The sequence below is a fragment of the Pimephales promelas genome, chromosome 5 (assembly GCF_988280905.1).
Source record: "Pimephales promelas chromosome 5, fPimPro1.hap1.1, whole genome shotgun sequence".
NCBI lineage: Eukaryota > Metazoa > Chordata > Actinopteri > Cypriniformes > Leuciscidae > Pimephales > Pimephales promelas.
The window spans coordinates 28,575,211-28,597,782 of NC_142773.1; the positions used below are offsets into that span (position 1 = coordinate 28,575,211).

General features: G+C 38.2%; 1 protein-coding gene across 6 annotated transcripts in view; it reads left to right on the forward strand.

Annotated features, from left to right (window-relative positions):
* The window catches only part of ctnnd2b (catenin delta 2b), a 75,235-nt gene extending 55,388 nt beyond the window's left edge, over positions 1–19,847 (forward strand). For 4 of the 6 annotated variants that reach the window (XM_039677319.2, XM_089131246.1, XM_039677324.2 and 1 more), the window contains 12 exons: positions 346–559; positions 3,505–3,688; positions 5,443–5,560; positions 7,632–7,817; positions 9,710–9,904; positions 10,319–10,469; positions 11,315–11,528; positions 12,878–12,962; positions 13,292–13,418; positions 15,875–16,006; positions 16,349–16,425; positions 17,529–19,847. In XM_039677319.2, the coding sequence (XP_039533253.1) occupies positions 346–559; positions 3,505–3,688; positions 5,443–5,560; positions 7,632–7,817; positions 9,710–9,904; positions 10,319–10,469; positions 11,315–11,528; positions 12,878–12,962; positions 13,292–13,418; positions 15,875–16,006; positions 16,349–16,425; positions 17,529–17,774 (1,929 nt within the window). In that variant the 3' untranslated portion in view covers positions 17,775–19,847. The remainder of the gene's footprint in view (positions 1–345; positions 560–3,504; positions 3,689–5,442; positions 5,561–7,631; positions 7,818–9,709; positions 9,905–10,318; positions 10,470–11,314; positions 11,529–12,877; positions 12,963–13,291; positions 13,419–15,874; positions 16,007–16,348; positions 16,426–17,528) is intronic. The other 2 variants (XM_039677321.2, XM_089131247.1) reach the window with 1 other exon arrangement.
* The last annotated feature ends 2,725 nt before the right edge of the window (positions 19,848–22,572 follow it).

Genomic DNA, 22,572 nt, shown 5'->3' on the forward strand with positions numbered 1-22,572 from the left:
GGGGTGTAATGGTGTGTGGGATGTTTTCTTGGCACACTTTAGGCCCCTTAATGCCAATTGAGCATCGTCTAAATGCAACGGCCTACCTGAGCATTGTTTCTGACCATGTCCATCCCTTAATGGCCACCATGTACCCATCCTCTGATGGCTACTTCCAGTAGGATAATGCATCATTTTTAGTCTTACTGACACCAAAACTTTAAACAATACTGTACATGTTTATGTATACGTAGATGGTTGACAAAAGAAGTCTTGTTGATTAAGATAGATAAGCAGGCTAGGTATACTAGATAAGCTGACTTTTATAAAAATGTGTTTTAATATTTGTGTGGCTCTGTGTATCAGATACGAAGGCAGGGTGGGATTCAGCTGCTGGTGGACTTGTTGGATCACCGTATGACTGACGTGCACAGGAGTGCCTGCGGCGCACTTAGGAACCTGGTTTATGGCAAGGCCAATGACGATAATAAGATCGCCCTGAAGAACTGCGGTGGGATCCCTGCACTAGTGCGACTCCTGCGCAAGACGACAGATGTGGAGATCAGGGAGCTGCTTACAGGTGCTCTGGACATATTAAGCACATTTATTTCTCATTCCTTCTCCTTTGTTCTCTGAGGTGACGTGATACCTGCGAGAAGTAATTTGTAATTTGTTTGTCCACACTGAAAGAGGAAATGCTGCAGAACTTAAGTGCACCTGGGAAACTTGTACCTTTGAGTCAGGCATTCTCCATTACGACATGCCACACATTCAAATTGGAAACATAACACGGAAGTCACCTAAACCTGAGGTTTTAAAACCTGTCCTGGAGCACCCCCAGCTCTGCACATTTCATTATATTATATTTTATTATATATTATATTATATTATATTATATTATATTATATTATATTATATTATATTATATTATATTATATTATATTATATTATATTATATTATTCTCTATATAGATTAGATGAGTTTCCACTATACTTCAAATTGACACACCTCTTCCAACAACTTGGGAATCATCTAGAATTGCAACCTTTAAATGGGACTCTGTATGGTAATTCATATGCTCAGAAATTTGAATTGCAATATATCCAGTTCCACTTTAAGGGCACTACTTTTCAAGTAGATTTTGCATGTATGAAAAGAGATATTAGACCAATGAGATTTCACAGTGGGCGTGAACAAAACATCCTGTCTTTTTTGTCTGGCACCTGATTAGGACGTGATGTCTAGCCATCTTTGACTGCGCTCTATCTTTTTTTCCTCACCACATTTATTTGCATGTTCAGCATACAAATACATTGCACATGAACTTTCTGTCACTATCTCTGGCTTCCTTATAATTGGGCCCATTTTTTTAATCAGCTCTCCTAGAATCATCCGCTTGTTACTGTGGACCCCACTACCCATTAAATGATTTGTTAATGATCTCCTAATTGGTTAGGGCTATAATAATTAAGGATAATACCAGTGCTTGGCATAGCCTCTTTAGGGAATTGTGTATAATGAATCTTGACGCATTGACAAAAGACAAAGGCTCTTCTAAATCCCCTATAGAAATATTCCCGTTACATAGACAGTTCCTGAGAGATGTCGGAAACATTGGGCAGCAATTTGCTTTTTGAGGCATTTCATAAATGTCAGATTTTTGGGAGACGCTTCAATAAGACGTTGCGGCTCCCTTGTGTTTCAGCCTGGTGAGCAATCTAAATGTCCATCAGTTGAAAAATCTCCATCCTCCTGAATCCAGAGCTCGGAGACACATCTAAAATATTTCAAATTGAATATACTGTAGGAAGAACGAAACTGAGTGGCACTTGCTTATTACAGCTCTATGTCTCTGTGTATGTAAACACTTTAGATGAAACATTTCGAAAGAGAAGCCATTTGTGCTTTTTCAAAGACAATTAATGTTTAGAGAGCGGTTCTGAACAGAAGACAAAGCGTTCTCTTGCCAGTCCGTAACAACCCCCCTCAAGCTACGTCTACGCAGACCCCGGTCAACTGCCGATTGCTGAAGCCAGACATACATGGGCCTGTCGTGACTGCTAGGGCCTGTTTGAGCTCACAACTCTTGGTTTGACAGGAGGCTGCATAAAAAACAAGTCTTTGATGTTTAACGAACAAGATTGGATATTATAAGATAAGATACGTTTAAACTGGCTGGGGCAGAGCTGTACACCATGCTACTGTAGCAATACAGATGAAGGACCTACAAAAGTGATCACTTGTATACTGTAGCATGATTTTCTAATGAAAATTATAGTAATATATTTATTGCTTGCAAAAAGTTTGTTTTGTGAGAATGCATGGCCAATTGAATAGCTGTCAATGGTGAAAGATAGTTTAGTAACGATGTAGTTAGTAAGTTACTTTGAGCCCTGGGATGTAATGACCTAAACAGTAGTGAGACACCCAACAAGAAGCCCCCTGGAGTTGGATTGAGAAACGCTAGTAAGGAAGATGTTTCTTGTCTCTGCTAGCTATTATAGAGTCCCACATAAACACACAGTCATTTTGGCGGATGCCACACGGCAAACTCGCATCAATGGAGGGTACCAAACAAATGGCAGGAAAACATCCATAGGCAGTATTCTAATCTGCATACTTCTACAGTGTAATACAAGTATGTACTTCACTGGTGATGCCAAAGTACATACTTTTGAATATGTAGCAACATCATTAGATGTATTTGGACTCTTTGGATGTACTAGCTAGCATGTCATACACTTACTTTTTAATACCACAGTCCCCCATTGCCTTCTGTTTGAGCTTGCTTGTGAGAATTAAAATAATAGCATTTATTTAATTAAATAGCAATTAAATAATATAGTGATTATATTTAATTAAATATATTTAATTATAGTTTATTTATATAATATAATAATTCATTAAAATGCATTGTTACTTAAAGTATTGATGCACACTTTTGGCTTTTTGTGTGTGTGTGTGTGTGTGTGTGTGTGTGTACAATTTGGGTGGATGGTATGATAGAATGTGAATGAGGAGACTGGAAGACTGGAAGTGTGAAATTTAACAAAGAACATAAGATATAATTAGCTGGGACAAAGTTTTATACCCTAGCAGCAGGGAGGAAGAACAAAAGTGTTTCTTTGTACACTGAATCAGTCTTGTGAAAGGACAAATATTATGCAAAATTAGACACAGGTTAGCCATATTCTACATTCTAGAAGTTCACAGTCAGTCTTGATTGTGATGTAGCTTGGACCACACAATCTAATGTTTATACTAACAAGAACTGATGAGGACTCTAGTGAAACTTCAGAAATTATTTTACTTGAGGGCTCTTGACCAAGACCTCATGCAGTATGCATGCATGTTCTTTGCTTCCTGCAATCAATGCTTTTAATTATATATATAGACAGTATTTTTGCACAACATAAACTCAAGGTGAAGAAGGGAAATTGTAATCTCTGTATCAATATAGTGGGTGTATACTTTACCACTGGATGAAACGCTTTTTGGTTCATAGATGTTGTTCTTGTAAACAGGTGTGCTGTGGAACTTGTCCTCTTGCGATGCTCTGAAGATGCCCATAATTCAGGATGCTCTGGCAGTGCTGACCAACACGGTCATTATTCCTCACTCGGGCTGGGACACCTCACCCCACCAGGACGACCGCAAGCTGCACCTGCATTCCTCACAGGTGCTCCGCAATGCTACCGGGTGCCTCAGGTACAGCTCCTAATTAATGCCAATCTAAGTATCAAGTATTCAAAATCTATTGTTTTTCATTGATATACAGGCACAGTTTCGATATTTGCTCTTAAGAGGCTTAATCTTCACGTAGAAGCAATTGTTTTATCATAATTGTTTGATATTCATTGTTTTATTAGGTGATTAATTAAGTAAGAATTATGCAAATATTATGTTAATGCCTCAGAATTTCCATCTTTCAAAATGACATGATGAATTTGTGTGCCTTCAGAAGTGTCACAGTATATTGGGGTCTCAGTGGGCAAAAGTACATCTCTGGATAATGGCTCTGTGCTTCTGTGTGTCAACCAAACACATTTGTGAATTAGCTTTGAGGCTTTTCTTGGAGTGATATCTTAAGTTAATTGATTTGAATGAATAGATTCAGTTGCTTTTGATGAATTTGGCCGGTCTCAGACTGCATGAAACCATTTTGTGATGGAGCTCGTTCTACCACTTTACTAGGATTGTATTCTGGCCAGGATTGGTCTGATTCAACAATAGGATTATGTCCACTGTGACTGTGGATCTGGTGGCATGCCAAAACCTTGCCCATGTCCAATGCTCTTTTTTTTCTATTATTTTAGATTCTCTTTAAATATAGCTTGATAAATAACCGGTTAGCTTGCATACTCTACACAATCAAGAAATAGGTTAACAAAAAAGCCGCAAAAAAGAGTCCAAAGGGGTAAGATTTGGATGGGGGGGATAGTGTGGCTAGTGTGTGGTTTAAAAAGTCTGTCGATATGTTTGACTGTTGTATGTTGTGGCTTTGTCTTTTTTATCTATGTGATGGTCACATTACACGTTTAAGCTTTTCCATCAAAATGCTGTTGATATTTTGTTGATTATCTTAATATCATATTTTCCAGCTGCTTTCTATTTTTTGCTTACTAAATGTGCATTTTGTTATCCCTTAAGCTATTTGGAGCTCACTGGAAACAAAAAAAAAAAATTTGCAGTTACTTTTGGAGCGCAGAAACTTTTTTTACTTTAAACTCAGCTTGACATTTACAACACTTTACATTTGTAGCACATACTATATGCATATACTATGCTCTCTCCCTCTGCGCATCAGCGTTCAGGTCTGAAGCAGCAGGATTGTAGAAAGTGCTGAGTCACTCTTGGATGGCTGGACTAAGCTCCCTACGCCCAGCGTGATAATTAATCTTCTTCATGGATGGCTGAGGAACTAGAAGTCTGATTGAATATTTAATGGTTGGACACAGTTGCCACACCACCTGCAGCTGCCTGAAACACACAGATCTCTTAGAAGCTTCTTAGAGAGAGAGAGAGAGAGAGAGAGAGAGAGAGAGAGAGAGAGAGAGAGGACAGGATGTGGTCTTTGATTTCTCACAAGCACCTTCTCAGATCAGACTTCCTGATTCAGGTCTCCAGAGGCTCTAGCTCTTGGGAATCTAGGCTTGTTGCTTTGAGGCATGTTGCTGGTGATTCATAAAGCTGATGGGATTTTTTTCTTTGCTAAAATACTTTCTCGTATCACAGAGTTGACTACTCAGAAAGTATTAAAACACTGTTATCCAAATATTATTCTGTCTTTGTGAAAAGAACTTGAGGGGGTTAGTGAGTTAGTACTCATTTCCATGAAAAGCTTATTGATTATGAGTATTGACTTGAAGCTCAGAACTGCCCAAACATAATCAATGATGTCTATAATACAAAATGTGTGACATTGTATGCATGTGATGTGTGCATTCTTGTGTTCTCAACAGGAATGTGAGTTCAGCCGGAGAAGAAGCACGCCGCAGGATGAGAGAGTGTGAGGGGCTGACTGATGCGCTGCTTTATGTCATCCAGACAGCCCTGGGCACCAGTGAGATCGACAGCAAGGTTTGACCTTTCCCTCCCCTGCCTTTCTACCAAAGTTTTATGCATTCAACGGAGCACCACAGAGAGTTCTAGCAGGTTTAGTTGAGTGTTTTTCACTCCCGAACCATTTTCAACACAGCACTTGAGTACTTTTTCACTGTTAAATGTTAGATGAGAGTGAAAACACTATGCAGAATATGCAAAAACTCCTCTGTGAAAAAAGCACAGTTCTGTTGTAAAAAGGCCTGTCTAGACCAGCTTAGTCTCAGACGGCATGCCCACAGACCACCCACAGTCCGTTCACTCAACATCTGATGAATTTCTCTCACAAAACTAGAAATCGCTTTCCCTAATCTGTGCTGCATTTCCCAAAAGCCAACTATGGATGCAAGTGACCAACATAGTCCAGCGATTATGTGTTCCCTAAGACCATAGTTCCATAAAACGTTCAACTTTGTAAGTTGTGTGGTTGGATTTACAGCTCTCAACCTGTGGTTCGAAGCATAGTTTCTTGTTAGTCAAGTCACCTTTATTTATACAGTGCTTTTTACAATACATATTGTTTCAAAGCAGCTTTACAGTGATAACAGGGAAATAATGCAACAAAGTTTGTCTTGGCTGTACATCAGATCTTGAAGAAAGTAAGTTCAGTGATGGTTCATTTCTGTTGTAAAAAAAAAAAAAAAGTTATTAATTTAGTTCATTTATCTATTCAGCCGTTCTGGAGACAGCAGTGATGTCATCATCCAGCTCAGTTCGGGTTCTCATACAATGGTGTCAATGCAGACAGATCAGTAATATTTTTGTTGAATATTAAGAGTTCCCAGCTAAGCAAGCCAAAAGCCAAAGCTTTTGGCTTGCAAAAACAAACAGTATATTATGATTCAGGCAGTATTACAAGTCAGAAGTCAGATTGAAAAGGTAATCAGAAATGTTAGTATGACACATTTCTGATTGGCTGACTTTCCACAGCTTTTAGAAGTGAGTCCACATTCACAGTCCACACACAAACAGTGATTTTGAGTATGAAATAATTGGATTTTCCAAAGTTTTACAAGGTAATAGCATTGAATCTTTGAACAATATTCAGTGAAGCCATTAATTCAGTTTTGAGTTTTGTTTAAGGCTCTTGATAGCAACTCATCCTCTAGTTAACTGAGCAGAACTTTATATTACAATTTATGTCTGTAATAAAGGCTGAATTTTTTCCGGAATTCTGATCACAAAGTATATATTATTTTTTCTGATTTATTCTAAACAGCCGTTCATTGAGACTGCAGGACGCAGATTTAAATAAGTTTTTTACATGCTGTTCAATATTTATTGTGGTATAATATTTCAGATAAACCCATCCTTAAGTTTCCCACGATGATTTAGCTACATCACTACACTGGTCAAGCAGGTTTGCCTGCAGAGATATCTGATTTAACTAGCTTGTGCAGCTTACATCAAGCATAGCCCACCTAAATATAATTAAAAACCATTTTGGATGCTTTTAAACAGGAATTTTTTTCAGCAAGGGCAATAGACAATGTATCAGACAGACAGTTTAGGTTTAGTTTCAGCTCCTTTAATTGCTTTTACCACCAATAATGTTGTACAAAACAAGCTGCAGTTGTTATTAAGAGAGGTTTATGGTAATTATACAGATAAATTAATGCAGCGACACACCTCTCTATTTTTTTGAGTCCATGTTTTGTTTGATTTTCAAGGGGTCCCTGTTACTAGCATAATACTTTGTGAGAACAAGTTTGAATGAGGAAAAAAGAGTGTCACACTTTAATCCCTCTGAAAGCATTTACAAGATCAAAGTCGTCCTCTTTGTTTTTCCTGCCTCACTGCTCATGACAATAGGATTAGTTCTCCAGTTCTCCACTGGAGTCCCTCCAAAAGACTAATCTAACAAGAGACTATTAAGAGTTCAGAGCACAATAAATGCACAGCCTTCACAAAGAAGACAGATTGTCTTGCAAACAGAAAAAAGACATTCCGATATTTACTGTCAAAGTAAAGTCAAACTTCTGGAGGTGTGTTAATCCGTAAACTTTCTTTTTTCCCACACTGTTTGCGCGTCAAACGTGCCCCCTTCTAGACCATCGAGAACTGCGTGTGCATCCTGCGGAACCTGTCGTACAGGTTGGCGGCAGAGACGTCTCAGGGGCAGCAGATGGGATCGGAGGAACTGGACGGGGTTCTGTGCACCGATGCCAGCGGGAAGGATGCGGAGAGCTCCGGCTGCTGGGGCAAGAAGAAGAAGAAAAAGAAGAGCCACGATCAGGTGGGCCGGGGTTTTTATCCCTGCAGCTGCTGGCAATTAGCATCACTTAGCAGCATTCGCGTACGGGTCGCCTGCGTCGACACTCGTCCTACTCCAGTGGATAATTATGTATTTTCCAGGCTGATTTCATTTAGTTTCTGAAAACAGATAAAGATAGGGGCATCGGGAGTGTTTGTTCAGCATTTGCATGGGATGAATAGCGAGGTAAAAGGTGGCATTACTTTGCATTGTGACTTTTAAATAACTTAATTGTCTGTGAGTCATCTGTTCTTTTAACAACGATGCAAATGCACATCTGGCTGTGTGACAGTTTGTCCTGTCTATTCAATTGCTCTGTATCCTAAACAACTACAGTAGTGAGCGTTAAGCGTTGCAAAAGTACAGTGCTATTTCCCTTTGCCTTGGCCCCTTTAATTATCTTGGAGTGCCTTGTAAACACTATAGTATATGTATAATTATTCTGTACAGTGCTATGATCATCTAATCTCGTCATCTAATCTCGTGCAATATACATTAAGTTTGAGTCTGACACATAACATTACCCAGTCCTGTTTCCCCCTCTTCTCCCCATTATTGCCTGATGTCTTTATAAATAAAAGTGGACAAAAATAAAATCGCATCTGGCACTTTCCATGAATAGGGTACAATTTGGGGTCCTATTAAACTTTGGCACTAATCCCATGTGTTTTGTTGTGAAACACCCTCCATCCTTTTTCTGTCCCATCTGCACTGTATCAAGCAATCATACAACAGTGTCATAATTTTTGCTGAACTGATATCCAGTTCATAATTGTTGTAAAAACATACACTAATATTTAAAAGCTTGGGGTCAGTAAGATATTTTTAAAGTAATGAATACTTTTATTCAGCAAGGATTCAGCAAAAGTGACAGAAATACTGTATTTACTATTTCAAATAAATACAATTATTTTGGACTTTCTCTTCATCAAGAAGGAGAAAAAAAATCAGTTTCCACAAAAATGTTAAGCAGCACACATTGATGATAATAATAATAAGAAATGTTTCATGAGCAGCAAATCAGCATATTAGAATGATTTCTGAAGATTCATGGCACTGAAGACTGAAATAAAATCACCAAAGGCATTAAAAAATATATAGAGATAAAATATAAATATAAAAACTGAAATAGAAGACAGTTATTTTAAATTATGGTAATATTTAAACTTTTTTAATAAGCACAATTTGTTTTAATTACAAAAAAAAAAAAACATTATTAAGTTATTATGTTTTTGAGAAATGCAAGTTTGTCAGTATTTAATACCCAACCTATGGTCCTAAACTTGTGTCCCTGCCATGTGACATTATTAAAATTAAAAACCCTGTGACCATTTCTGGTATAAAATTTTATTTTTATTTACTTTTTTTCGGTAACACTTTACCTGAAGGGGTGTGCTGCATAAGACTGACATGACACCTTCATAAACATGACATATGTCTTGAATATGAAGGATGGTTTATGCAACTGTCATTAAGTGTCTTTCACTCAATAATGACATTTTGAATGCAAATATGACATTGTTTAAGATGTCTTTGTTATGACATCTTGACATAAACCAATACATCACAACCTGCAGTGTCTTTGTCATGACAACTTTAAATTATATTAAAATTATATTAAATTGTCATGTGCACCAAGATACTAACTTGTCTCCTTTGCTGCGGGCAATGCCGATGAGTTTCTCAATGCCACAGTTGATGATCAATATTTTCTGGCAGTTGAGCACCTTCTTTGTTTGTTTGACCATTCTTTTTTGGTTCAAGCTCTATTTTATACCTTACTTGTGGAAGGTTTCTGTACATGATATATTTCTCAGTAGTACCACTTATAGATATTTTGTCTCGTGTAATGACACTTGTGTCTTTGCTTTCAGTGGGATGGTGTTGGGCCTTTCCCAGACTCCAGTGACCCTCCAAAGGGACTACAAATGCTATGGCACCCATCCATAGTAAAACCATACCTCACTCTGCTGTCTGAGTGCTCAAACCCGGACACACTGGAGGGAGCGGCTGGGGCTCTACAAAACCTGGCAGCGGGTAGCTGGAAGGTAGGCCCCACCTTAAAACCTGTGAGTAACCCTGCACCTGAAGAGCCATGAACAAACCAGACTGTCTCTGGCACACACACACCACCATTATGACTGACACAAATACCCATTCATACCTCAAGGTCATGGAGTTAGAGAATATGGTGAACTTTTATCAAGAACAAAGTCTCTTTTGAGAGTACATAAAGAGCGTAAGATATCTTCAAATGGATACAACATAAGTCTTCAAAGTTTATACAATGACTCAAATATTCTGTGAAATTCTGCACTTCACTTCTTCTGTTGTCCTCATTTTCTGCTCATTTGTTACAGAAAAGGGAAAACAAAAGTGGTGTGACATTATGCAAAGTTGACACAAATCTGATTTGAACGCATTTGTTCAGTTGATGTATTGATAATCATTTTGTGGCACTTTTTCATTTTCTGTGCCTGTAGTGGTCGGTGTACATCCGTGCTGCTGTTCGGAAAGAGAAAGGGCTGCCCATTCTGGTGGAGTTGCTGAGAATAGACAATGACCGGGTGGTGTGTGCTGTGGCCACAGCTCTCCGAAACATGGCCCTTGATGTCAGGAACAAGGAGCTCATAGGTAGGTTCGAGACATGGAAGTGTATTTGCCTCAAGCTAACATTTTTCTCTTTGACTTCAGCAGAGCCGAATGCACCAGAGGTACGTGTACCTCTAAATTACTTTTAAGGCAGAGGCCTTTCAAGATCTATTTCTTTTTGTGTGTAAGTGTGTGTATTTGTTATGTGTGTATCAGTGTAGCATTTCTAGTCTGCTATTGCAGTGAGACGAGGTGGCATTGTTTGAAAGGCTGCCCACGACACTAACAGACTATTGATCTTTTTAATAGTTTGTGTATTCTGATGGGCCCCCGTGTCTCCATGGCAACCGCTTGCTCTCATTCAGTCTGGTCTCGGCCCTGCGCGAGTTCGGCATGTGAATCTCTTTTGAAATATAGGGCAAGAGGAACGGTGTAAAATGTACAAATGTCAAGACGCCGGCACCCTTGGAATACTGCGTGTTCTTTGCGGATAGAGCTGTTCAAATGTCCTCCATTATTTAAGGAAGATCAGTAATGAAGCGGGCAAAGCTGCAAGTGCACATGGGAAACTTTCTTTCATGTAACTTCAATGCATACCGGTTGAAAGCAGTTTTGTAGCACAGGTTGTTGCAGAGAGAATTAGCTTCCCAGTGGGAATGAGTATTTTGCGGTCACATTAAGGATAAGCGAGCTGCTGGGTATATCGGACGCTTTGGCATTTCCAATGCTGCAGTTGTTACAGCCTTGAGGTTCGGCACATTTAAAAAAGAGCTTTGCATGCCCACGGTACTATCTGAATCCAAAATCTGCATGTCTGAAAAGACCTCTGGTTGTCACACCTCCTCTCTGACTTTTCTTTTCTGTTCATCTCTTCCACGCAACCCAAGGCAAGTATGCCATGAGGGATCTGGTCCATCGGCTACCGGGCGGCAACAATAACAACAGCACCGGCACCAGCAAGAGCATGTCCGATGACACCATTACGGCGATCTGCTGCGCTCTGCATGAAGTCATCACGAAGAACATGGAGAACACCAAGGCCCTCCGTGACGCAGGCGGCATTGAGAAACTCATCGGCATTGCCCGCAGCAAAGGAGACAAGTTAGTATCTTGGTGCTCTGTGAAATTATAATGCTCAATAGACAAAATCAGATTTATTATATTCTACAGAATTAGGCATATTTATATAGGCAGAAAATGAGTTGATAAAGGAAGAGAACATGCTGGACTGGATTGTTTATTATGAAAAATGAAAACTTGTGACAGTGTGAAAAACAGCTCTTGCCTTGAAGGAAGCCAAGGCTCCTCTCAGGAGATATTATGAGAGATGGAAGTCGAGTAATTCTATTGGGTTTTGTGAGCTATTGTACTGGATCAGTTTACTCTGAAAGTGCATTACAAGATAATGTTTCCTTTTAGTTCTTATGGTTAACATTCAATGCCGTTCAAAAGATTTTTATGAATACTTTTATTTAGAGAGGATGTTTTAAAGTGATCAAAAGTGACAGTTAAATACATTTCTAATTCAATTTCAAATAAACAAGAATTCTTTTGAACAAGAATTCTGAAATGTAACATGGTTTTCACATAAATATTGGTAACAGTTTACAATAAGGTTAGTTTATTAAACATTAGTTAATGTATTTACTAAAATGAACTAACCATGAGCAATATGTTTGTTACTGTTTTTTGTTAATCTTTGTTAACGTTAGTTAATACAAATCCAGCTGTTCATTGTTTGTTCATGTTAGTTCACAGTGCATTAACTAATGTTAACACGATTTTAATAAAGTATTAGTAAATGTTGAAATTAACATTAACAAAGATTAACAAATGCTGATGTAGTATTGTTCGTTCTTAGTTAATGTTAACTAATGTAGTTAACTAATGAACCTTATTGTAAAGTGTTACTTTAATATTTAGTAGCACAGCTGTTTTCAACATTACTAATGATAAGAAATATTTTTGAGCACCAATTCAGCATATTAGAATAATTTGACTGAATAATGAAGTGCTGAAAATGCTGCTTTGTCATCACAAGAAAATTTTAAATATATTAAAATAGAAAACAGTTTCAATGTTGTCATTGTATATTTAATCGATAAATGCAGCCTTGGAGACCATGAGACTTTTTTCAAAAGTCTTACAGACCCAAAAGTGTTGAACAATAATGTAATTTAAATGAATCTCCTCAGCATTTACTTTAGATGTTATTGTGTTTATCATTCTCATTTTTTGAGAGATTTTGTGCCTTTGACGTAGCTACACTGCTCAGTAGAGAAATCTTTGCACAAATTGATCTGAACTTAAATGCATTTTCACTGAGATATTTATAAACTGTGTCTAGCCAGCAGATGAGTTCACCTTATTATTTGTTTATATTGCTGAGAATGTACTTTGTTTATAACTATTGCAAATAAGGCTATGTACTCTTCTATGTTTCCCTGCAGACACACACCGAAGGTGGTGAAAGCGGCTTCTCAAGTCCTCAACAGCATGTGGCAGTACAGAGATTTGCGAAGCCTCTATAAGAAGGTAATGCATTCTGAAGACCTCACTGTTCTCATATCTATTACATTTACACCTATAAACTTGAATAGGCATCAGAGGAGAGAGAGGCTTTTTGCTGCCGAATGGTGTAGCTATACCAGCAGGTGCTAACTGGTACATTCTGACCACTTGGTTTATTAAATTATTTTAAAGGAATTAAATTTTGCATGAAAATATGCATGACAAATGGATGAAAATCTGTTTGTTTGTTTTTTGTTTTCCATCTGTGTCTGTCATATACTTGAAACCAGGAGGTTTTGATGAGTGTTGTTTCAGGATCAATCAATGATCATGTTCTTCTTATTTTATGACAGGATGGCTATTCTCAGTATCACTTCATTGGCTCTTCATCTACAATTGAGAGAGACAGACAACGACCCTATTCCTCCTCTCGCACCCCATCTATCTCTCCTGTGCGGACTTCACCCAATAATCGATCAGGTGAGAGACGCTCCACTTTTCTCCATTTTGACAACAAGTGATATCATTGATTTATCAAGGAGACTTTATCTCATTGCCGGGAGTAGATTAGAGGAATAAAAAAGCACTTGAGATGATCAAAACTACTTATTTTTTAAATCAGTTGGTTGCATAGCCAGGGTGTTGCATGAGCGTCAACTCATCAGTTTGTATAATAGAATGGTGTCAGGTGGACGGTGTGCATCAGGATGGAACAATCGAGACACACGGAACTATTAACTAACCACAATGCTTAATGTGCTCAAAAAAGCCTCTAAAACAAGTTGACCTTACTAATCAACTAGTCATTTGTTGGAGAATTAGGCTAAGCTACATTAATCCAGATACATTTGAAAACGCCATTTTCGTTTTAAAAAGCTCCTCGTTCACAGTGTCCAAAAGTTTCTTATTAGAACATGAGAAAATGCTGAATTCACCTTACTGCACATGTGTAATACCTCATAAAAGCGTAGCTCGATAAGAGAGATCAAGTTATTTTATTCTTCTGGCAGTATTATTTTATTTAGCAAAATATCTCATCAAGGATGCACTCAGTCGCCATTATATGTTTGGTCAAAAACGCAACCGCTCTAATGTTTTGCCACAGATTTACAAAGTAACATATCTTTAGCAACAATGTGAAAGTAAATAGCACATAACAGGCACAATAGAAGCACAAACATACATAACTATGGGTTCAATACGTGACTAAATATGCGTCATCATTTTCAAATATCTTTGTTGTTACGGTCCACACTACAATATGAAAACGGTGTTTTCAAAATTATCCACTTGGGAAAGCATTTTCAAAAACCACCGCAGGAGATAAACAAAATGGGGAGAAAAAGACGCGCTTTCAAACAAAAACATATTAGTGTGGACGCCTTGTCATAATGGCCGTCAACTAGTCAATCATAATGACTAATCCCAAAGTAGTACATTAACAGGACAATAAAAAATGGGGCCATGCCATTCTGTGATCATAGAGGGAACAGAGCTGTCATAATCAGGGAACATCCTGATATTTTTCTATTTCCAACTGATGGCAGGAAGGAGAATGCAGTACTGTCTGTCAGGGCGCCATGTGTATCCTAATTACACAGTGCTACAGAAGAGTCTGTTCTGTTAAATTAACACGCTTTGTTTTGCAGGCACTGTCTGTTCTCTAGTTGTTTCAGATATCAAAGATTATATAGTAGATTCTCCATTTGCACTATTTTTTTGTTTAATAGTGCTATGTCATCTCCAGTCTGTGAGAAATCTTTATTTACAATGCTCATTATGTTTATTCAGGGCAACCTGAATATTAAGTGCTTATAATGTCCTCGCATATCATGCGGAAAATAAAAAGGGGGCATATTTATTCTTCCTGCTGCTTGGGGGGATGTGGTGGGGAACTATCCCAATTGAGAATATCACACCTTTTAAATTGTGCAAGTTGTAATTGTCAGGGTACTGAAAATCAGTACATTTGCAAGTAAGATGCCCATCCTGAGGAGTAGACTGTGTCCTGACTGACAAAGTCATGCTGAAAAGAGCTTCATTTACATCCAAATAATTAAATAGATGATGGCACATAAGTAACTTTTTTCCTAATGTAATGAAATGCTTTTGTTGTAAAATAATCTTTTCTTTTAATAGCTGAGGACATTATTGGGTGGTTTCTTCAACTGTGGGCCATTGTATATTCCAAGGGTTTTATTAAGACTTAACTTTTTGTTATACTTTATGAAAGTCACATTAAAACTCTGGAAACTTTTTATTATTATTCATTTTTGATTCTTTTCAAAAGAAAAGAATGTAGAAACGTTATTGTTTTACCCTTGCCCGACTTCAAAACTATATGAAAAACCAGCACAAAAATAATAATTGCTACAATTAAAAAAAGAACAGAATAAATACTGAAAAACCATCTCAGTATTTATTGGGTGAATTATAACAATTTTTATTGAAATTACAGCAGCTATGTTGTATTTTGTGTTGTCACATTTCCTCTGCAACAAATGTATATAATTAGAATATAAAACTTATCATATAATGTCATTAAACTGTGATTTCGTGTTTTCACTTTGAAAGTTCGTATGATATTTTAAATGAATCCCATTTATAAAATGTTTTTTTATCTTCTATAAATCACATCTCCTGACAGAAACATTTCCTAAACACAAAAGTTACTAGAAAGGTGAAATAAATGATTGTCGAAGGAACAAGTAAGAAGCCGAGACAAAACCAATCAATTACCTGACCAATTCCATTTAGCAATTAGGAGCTGAGCACTGGCACTTCAGAGAATTACTTCATTACAGTAAATGAGTTTTTTATGTAAAATAAAAGATCCCTTGATGGAATGAGATCTTATTGTACTTTTAAATGCGTCAAGACAAACAAGGCTGTTTTCCGCCCTCACTCATTATTGGTTGACTTGTCATCTTTTTTAGCAAGTGCCCCCACCTCACCTCGAGAAATGATGAGCTTGAAGGAGAGGAAGATAGACTATGAGACAACTGGAACCAATTCTGGTTACCATGGAAACAAGGGAGAGCACACCTCCAGAAAAGATGCGATGGCAGGTAAGGCCGCAGTTCGGAGTCCTCCATCGGGAGTTTAAAGCTTTCATCAAATGACTGACTGAGTCGACAATGATTTTCAGGAAAACCATCAAATATACCGGTACCATAAAAGAAGGCAATGAATTACACCTGAGTGCTGTAATAGGTACATTATTAGTAACAGTGTAACACTTTTATTTCACAGAAAGATGTGTATCTTGCCCTTGAATCTTGGTGTAAAGTCCTTTACCTCAACAAAAGTCATGAACAGCAATTCATATATCTGCTCACTTGTTTCAGACAGACGTCTGCTGTACCTGTAGAAAAAGTCAAAGTACCTTCACTAATTCACTGTCTCCGCAGCTCAAATCTCAAGTGGAACATCTACACTGTTCAGAGGTGCTTACATGTCTCCGGGTGATGACATCAAACATAACCAGGTGAGGTCACCACAGATCATACAGAGTTGTAGTGATGTGTAGATCATAGTGATATTTTGGTAATCCTTTACAATAAGTTCTCATTACTTAAAGGGATAGTTTACTTTGAAATTAATTTTTGATACGTTTTAGCTTACCTCAAGGGCATCCAAGATGTAGGAGTCTTTGTATCCACAGTATTTTCAATTTTTATATTTTTAGGTCAAACCGTTCTTGTCTGTCAGTCATATAATGGAAATCTATGGGGTCTTCCTCAAAGAGCATACACAGAGAAGTCCAAATTAAACATGATTTAAATGTAAATGTAAGTAAACATTGATGGCCTAAGACACGAAACGAGTGGTTTGTGTGAGAAAAGGAACAGTATTTATATCGTTTTTACCTCTTGTAATCACAGTCATTATACTCTGAGGTATATAATATAATTTCAAAGTGAACTATCCCTTTAACGTTAGTTAATGTATCAACTGACATTAACCAAAATGAGCAATACGATTCTTACGGTATTTATTCATCTTTGCAAACATTAGTTAGTAAAAATACAACTGTTCACTGTTCATGTTAGCTCAGGTCAATTAAATAATATTAACAGATACAACTTTTGATTTTAATGTAGAAGTAACTATTGAAATTAACATTAACTATAATTAATAAATGATTTAGAAGTATCGTTTGTTCATGTTAACTAATATGTAGTTAACTACTGTCAGGAAACAGAAACTTATTGTAATTTTTTACTGATATTTTTTATGTCAAAAAGAGGGGATAAAAACAACGACAGACAATGTCCTCACTCAGTCAGAATATATATATATATATATATATAACCAGCTAATATAATTTTTCAGTTCCTTTTTGCTGTGAATGTAGTACTCGAGTCTTTTTTTGATTGCGCTGTGGGGTTACCGAAGACACAAAAAATAATGTTGGGAAACACTGGTTAAGATGAAGCACCTTTTATATAACATCAATTTTTGCTTTGTAACTTTATTACACAGAGGTGAGGAATGTTCTTGATTTGAATTGTAAATCAGATTTTTAGTTTCTGAACTACCGCATAACACTTCCCAAAACAGCCCTTACGCTCTCATTATTTCTGTCAGGTCTCCGCTCAAGGCAACCCTCCAGAGGCCTACCCTCCCTTCCAGACTCCCCCAGGAGCCAGCTTCGAGGAGCCGTACTACGAGGACCAAGCGCATAAACGCCCCCAACCTGCAGCCGACGGCACCATGCACCTGGGACTGAAGTCCACGGGGAACTACGTGGACTTTTACTCGGCATCCCGCCCGTACAGTGAACTCAACTACGAGACGAGCCACTACCCTGCCTCGCCAGACTCGTGGGTGTAGAGGCACAGAGGCAGGCTGGAGGCTGGCCTACGAACACCATACACAGAGACCAGCCCAGCATGTGCATGAACACTAGTAGACATCTCACACACGTAAACCTTCAGTTCGGTTCACTGCTCGCACCACAGTGGGCTGCCACTCGGCCAGTGAGCGAGGATAGGAAAGTGCTTGACGAGAGAGGATTTCGAGAAGCTCAAGGAATGCATTTTACCGAACGGACCACTTGAACTTTGGTGTTTTTCGAAGCAGTGGAGGGAATCGAAATGTAAACGGGAAAGTGGAAGAGACTGTATGTGGCGCAGAGATGGGACATTTACGTGAAGCACAAGAAATCGACATTCGACACAAGCTAAGGAAGTAGTTTTCACACATTTTTTTTGGACATTTCTTTATGTTAAACCATGCTTTTATGGAGTGCTCTGTTACACTCTTAGCCTTTGTATATTTTACTTTGTTTCTTTTTATTATTTGCTTGTTTTTGTACCTCCTTTTTAACTTCTTAAGTATGGTGTAAAGTACTTGTTGTATATTACAGATGTAGATACAAGGTGCATTGTGTATATTACGCAAAGACTACTGTGTCCTCCCATGTGGCTCAATATATCATTTTATTTTCCTGTATTTTAAAAGAGAGAGGAAAATACACTCACTGAACTCCAGCGTCCTGTTCTATGGGTAAGAAAAGCATATAATTCAGAGGTGTCGTTTGCTCTAATGTGTTTTTTCTCCGTTTTCCTGAGGAAACTAATACTAATAACTGACGACCGAGCATCACTGCCTGGACAGGGTTTCCACCAATAACAAGAACGTTTTCAGGCCTATCTGTCAGTTTGTTTTCTTTTTTCCCCAACCGTACTGACATGAAGACTGGTCATTCCACAAGTCGTCGAGTAATCTGTGCTAAGTTATGTGCCAAATGTGGTAATCCCTGACCCAAGGGGTGCTGTAGATCCGCCGTTCAAGTTACATTTAACGACAAGTCACTGGTTCTATCGACGCCTGTTTGTATATGCTTTTTTTTTTAAATGTGTTTCAACGGCATTCACACACTGTAACGAAAAACGGAGGGAACACGGTCTTTGACAGCTACTTCCCCTCGAAAGATGTACAATTAGTTGATTCTGTGTTGTAAAATAGACATTTGCAAAATCTGCTTTTTTTCTTCCAGAAAAATCAGTGGTTCTTAAGCTCATCGTAGACATATCTGTCAATAGAATATGGATATATATTATATAAATACAAAATATATATATACTTTTTATGTGCAGATGTGGATGTCACATAACGCAGAAACTGCAAGGAAAAAATGCTAGTTAAAAAAAAGCATAGGGTTTTGTTCACCTTAATTTCTAACCAGATGTTGACCTCCTGTTGTCATGTTGTTGCTGTTTCAAAGAGGTGAGACCAGGGCTCAGTAAGGGCAGATATGAGCAAGCTTCTAATATTGACTTGAAAAGGTGCTAAAACAATGCTCTAACATTTGTTTGGCCTATGTTGCTAGCTTTTCTTAATGCCTTTTGAATGTTTCATGTCCTTAGTAAAATGGATGCCACTAAAATGAATAGCTTTGATATAGAAGGAGAGCTGTGCGTATAGACACGCCTCTTGATTTTCATTTTTTTTTTTTTTTCTCTTAGGTAATTTCGTATACCTATCTCAGGTCATCTTATTGCAGGAGAAGATGGTGAGCATTCCTCTATTGACTGAATGGAGAACAAAGAATGACACTACCCTATAATTATTTTGTGATTTTTCCAACCTTAAACTTCAAATCTAGAGGATTTAAGGAAGGTATGAAGCAAGCCCTGGTCTTCCCTTCATGTCAATTTACACTTAGAGGTAATTGTCAGATGCAAGGATTGACTATGATCCCCAAACTCACATATCTTCAGCACCATCGATAGTGAACGTCTGAGAACAAGCAAAATATCTGTGAAAAAGTAGACATATCAGACAACCTGTATTGAAGATGTAAGTAAAACTTTTTTTCTGTTGCTAGACAAAGTGTTTGAGAGAATTGTGAACCTTTTTAATGCCAGGTTGCAACTGCTATATAAACTAATGGAGAATCACTGTTTTGTGATTTATTTCGTTCTGTGTCTGAGTTATTTCTATCCTATATTGAGGTTTTTCAGGGCAGATCTGACATTGCCATACCAGATTTGTTTTAAAATACACTTGTATTGCATCCAAACCACTTTTATCTAGAATGATGCTTTCAACACTTTTAGAGCACTGATATTTCCATGCAGGGGCGCAACTACCCAGTTTCAGAGGGGTATGCAGCAACAATTTTAGCGCTTTTTTTAGCGCAAAATTGTCGCTTATTAACACAATTAAACTATAGCTACTCCACCTTGATGATCCCCCCTAAGAAAACTATAGTTTTTTAGTTTTTAAAATTGTTGCTGCATACCCCTCTGAAACTGGGTAGTTGCGCCCCTGCCTACACCGGCTACACATTCAACACTTTCAAGAGCGCCAGAACTGGTTATCATAATATTCCTGTAGTGAAACTCTGGCAAAATTCTGAAAAAAAAAAAAAAAAATGTCTGAGGTGTTTATTTTCTTCTGTGTGTGTTCATGGAGTCTGTATGGTAAGTATTTTTATGGCTTTACTTCAGTTTATATTATTCGTCCACACATTCCTCTGCTCGTAATATTTCCCATAAAATGTATGTTTTATCAGACTAAAATATTTTTGAGTTCATAATGCTGTTCTGAACGTTCCCGATTTTCCCTTCCAATATGAAAGTTTTTAAATATTAAAAATTATTGAATTGTACATTGAAATAAGTGCTTTGAAAATTTGTTTTGCCCTGACAGTTTAGTTCAAATAGTTTAAATATGGCTAAAAGCTTCGTTTTGAGAAACTGTTTCTGTGTGTTGTTCAGGAGTGTTTGGTGTTGATGCCGTGAAGTCAGTGTCAGTGACTGAGGGAGAATCTGTCACTCTAAACACTGATACTGAAATACGGACAGGTGAACTGATAACCTGGAGAACTGGACACAACAACAGTCTCACTCTCATAGCTAAAATCAAAGGAAATAACTTTGAGAGATTCAGAGACAGACTGACACTGGATGAGAAGACTGGATCTCTGACCATCACACACACCAGAACCACTGACTCTGGACTTTATAGAGTATCCAGCGACAAATCAGAGCAAACTAGCGGTTTGAGGGGAGTGGTTAAGCGTTTCCCCACCCCAGCCGTTGGCTTTGCCCCACCCAAGCTGTGAAACCTACGTCATCAGAAAAAGAAACCATTCCAGACCGGAAGTAACTTTTCAGATTTTGATTAAAGATTACCAATAAAACATTTTTTTTTTTAAATATATTTACTTGCACGGATTAATTGTTCACCACAAGACTAGTAATATGCACTTACAAAGTAAATAGGTTCAATTTTGATTTCACGGGGACTTTAAGGTTGTCCGTACATCTAGACGCTAACCGCGCGTCGCCGTTTACATCGGGATATTGCAATTCCATGTATACAGGAGAAACTCTCTCTGCTCACGCATGTAAACGGGTTATCCCCAGGGCTGGACTGCATTGACCCTTCGCTAAGCCCCGCCCTCCCTAGTTACTGTTGCTACGCCTGTCAAGCTTTCACGGCTGGCCCATCTAGTGTGGATGCACCCGGTGTCAGACATTCCCAATGAGATAATTAGTAATTTTCGGCGAACAAGTGAAATATCTGAGAGCAAGACAAAAGGGACTACAGTATGCATTTGAGGGATATATTCAGGACATTATATGCAACCGATTAGAGAATAATTTCTTAAAAATTGAAGTTAAAGCCTAACGTTATAGTCCCAGCGCAAGCAGCAGCGCGCTGAGTGAGCGTATGGGAAACACAAATTGAGGAACAACTCTATGTTCATACACAGCAGGGTATGTGAAAATAATCTTAATAATTATAAATCAAACAGCTTATCAATAAATCTTGTGGAATAACACTAATACCGGGAGAGCCGCGATCGGATTGGGTTACGTTAAGGGGTAACGTTAGTACGTCGATTAACAAAATGCTGAAATATATTTTAAAGTATGTCAGTCGAGCCTTTGTCTTGTCTTTTTAATCGTCTTATTTTACGTAATATCATTATGACCAGTTTTTGTTAAGCATGTCAACATTTACCAGAATGGGTCTCGCACTAGATGCTAGATCACGCCAATCATTTCTCCCCTTGGCTTTTAGATTTTCTGGAAAGAAAACAATTCCTCTCCCCCATCAAAACTTTTAGTATACCGGTATCAGATTTGCACAATCCATACGCACAATGCTTCAGCATGTTCCCTCGTTCGAAAGCTTGCCAGACCTCCCGTGCATAGTTACGGTTGCTAAGACATGATTGGCCAGTGGCGGTTTTCGGGCGTGGCTTAGCGAAGGGTCAATTCGGGCATTTGCCCGATGGGCCGACGTGCTTTGTGGGCCGGTGGGCGGATACATCTCAAACTTTATTTTTTTTTTAACTGCCCATCCAACTCGTGTCAGCGGCTCATTGCGTTTAGTTTTAGCGGCCGCGGCGCTGGGATCTTTGTGCCGTTGAAACGCATCGGACAAAAAAAGTCCTTTCTCACAGACCGGCCCATGAAACGGAGATCAGCGGCCCATTGGTTATTTTCTTGATTGACACTGGGCTGGTCCAATCACATCTTTAATCGCCTCCCCCTCTGGGCTGAGCGAGCGTGCAGTGTCAGTGAGTATCTGTCAAAATAGTCAGAGCGAAGGAGAAGAAACGTAAGGAATGTGCAGAGAAAGGGAAAGAAAAGAAACTGCCTTCAGTGTC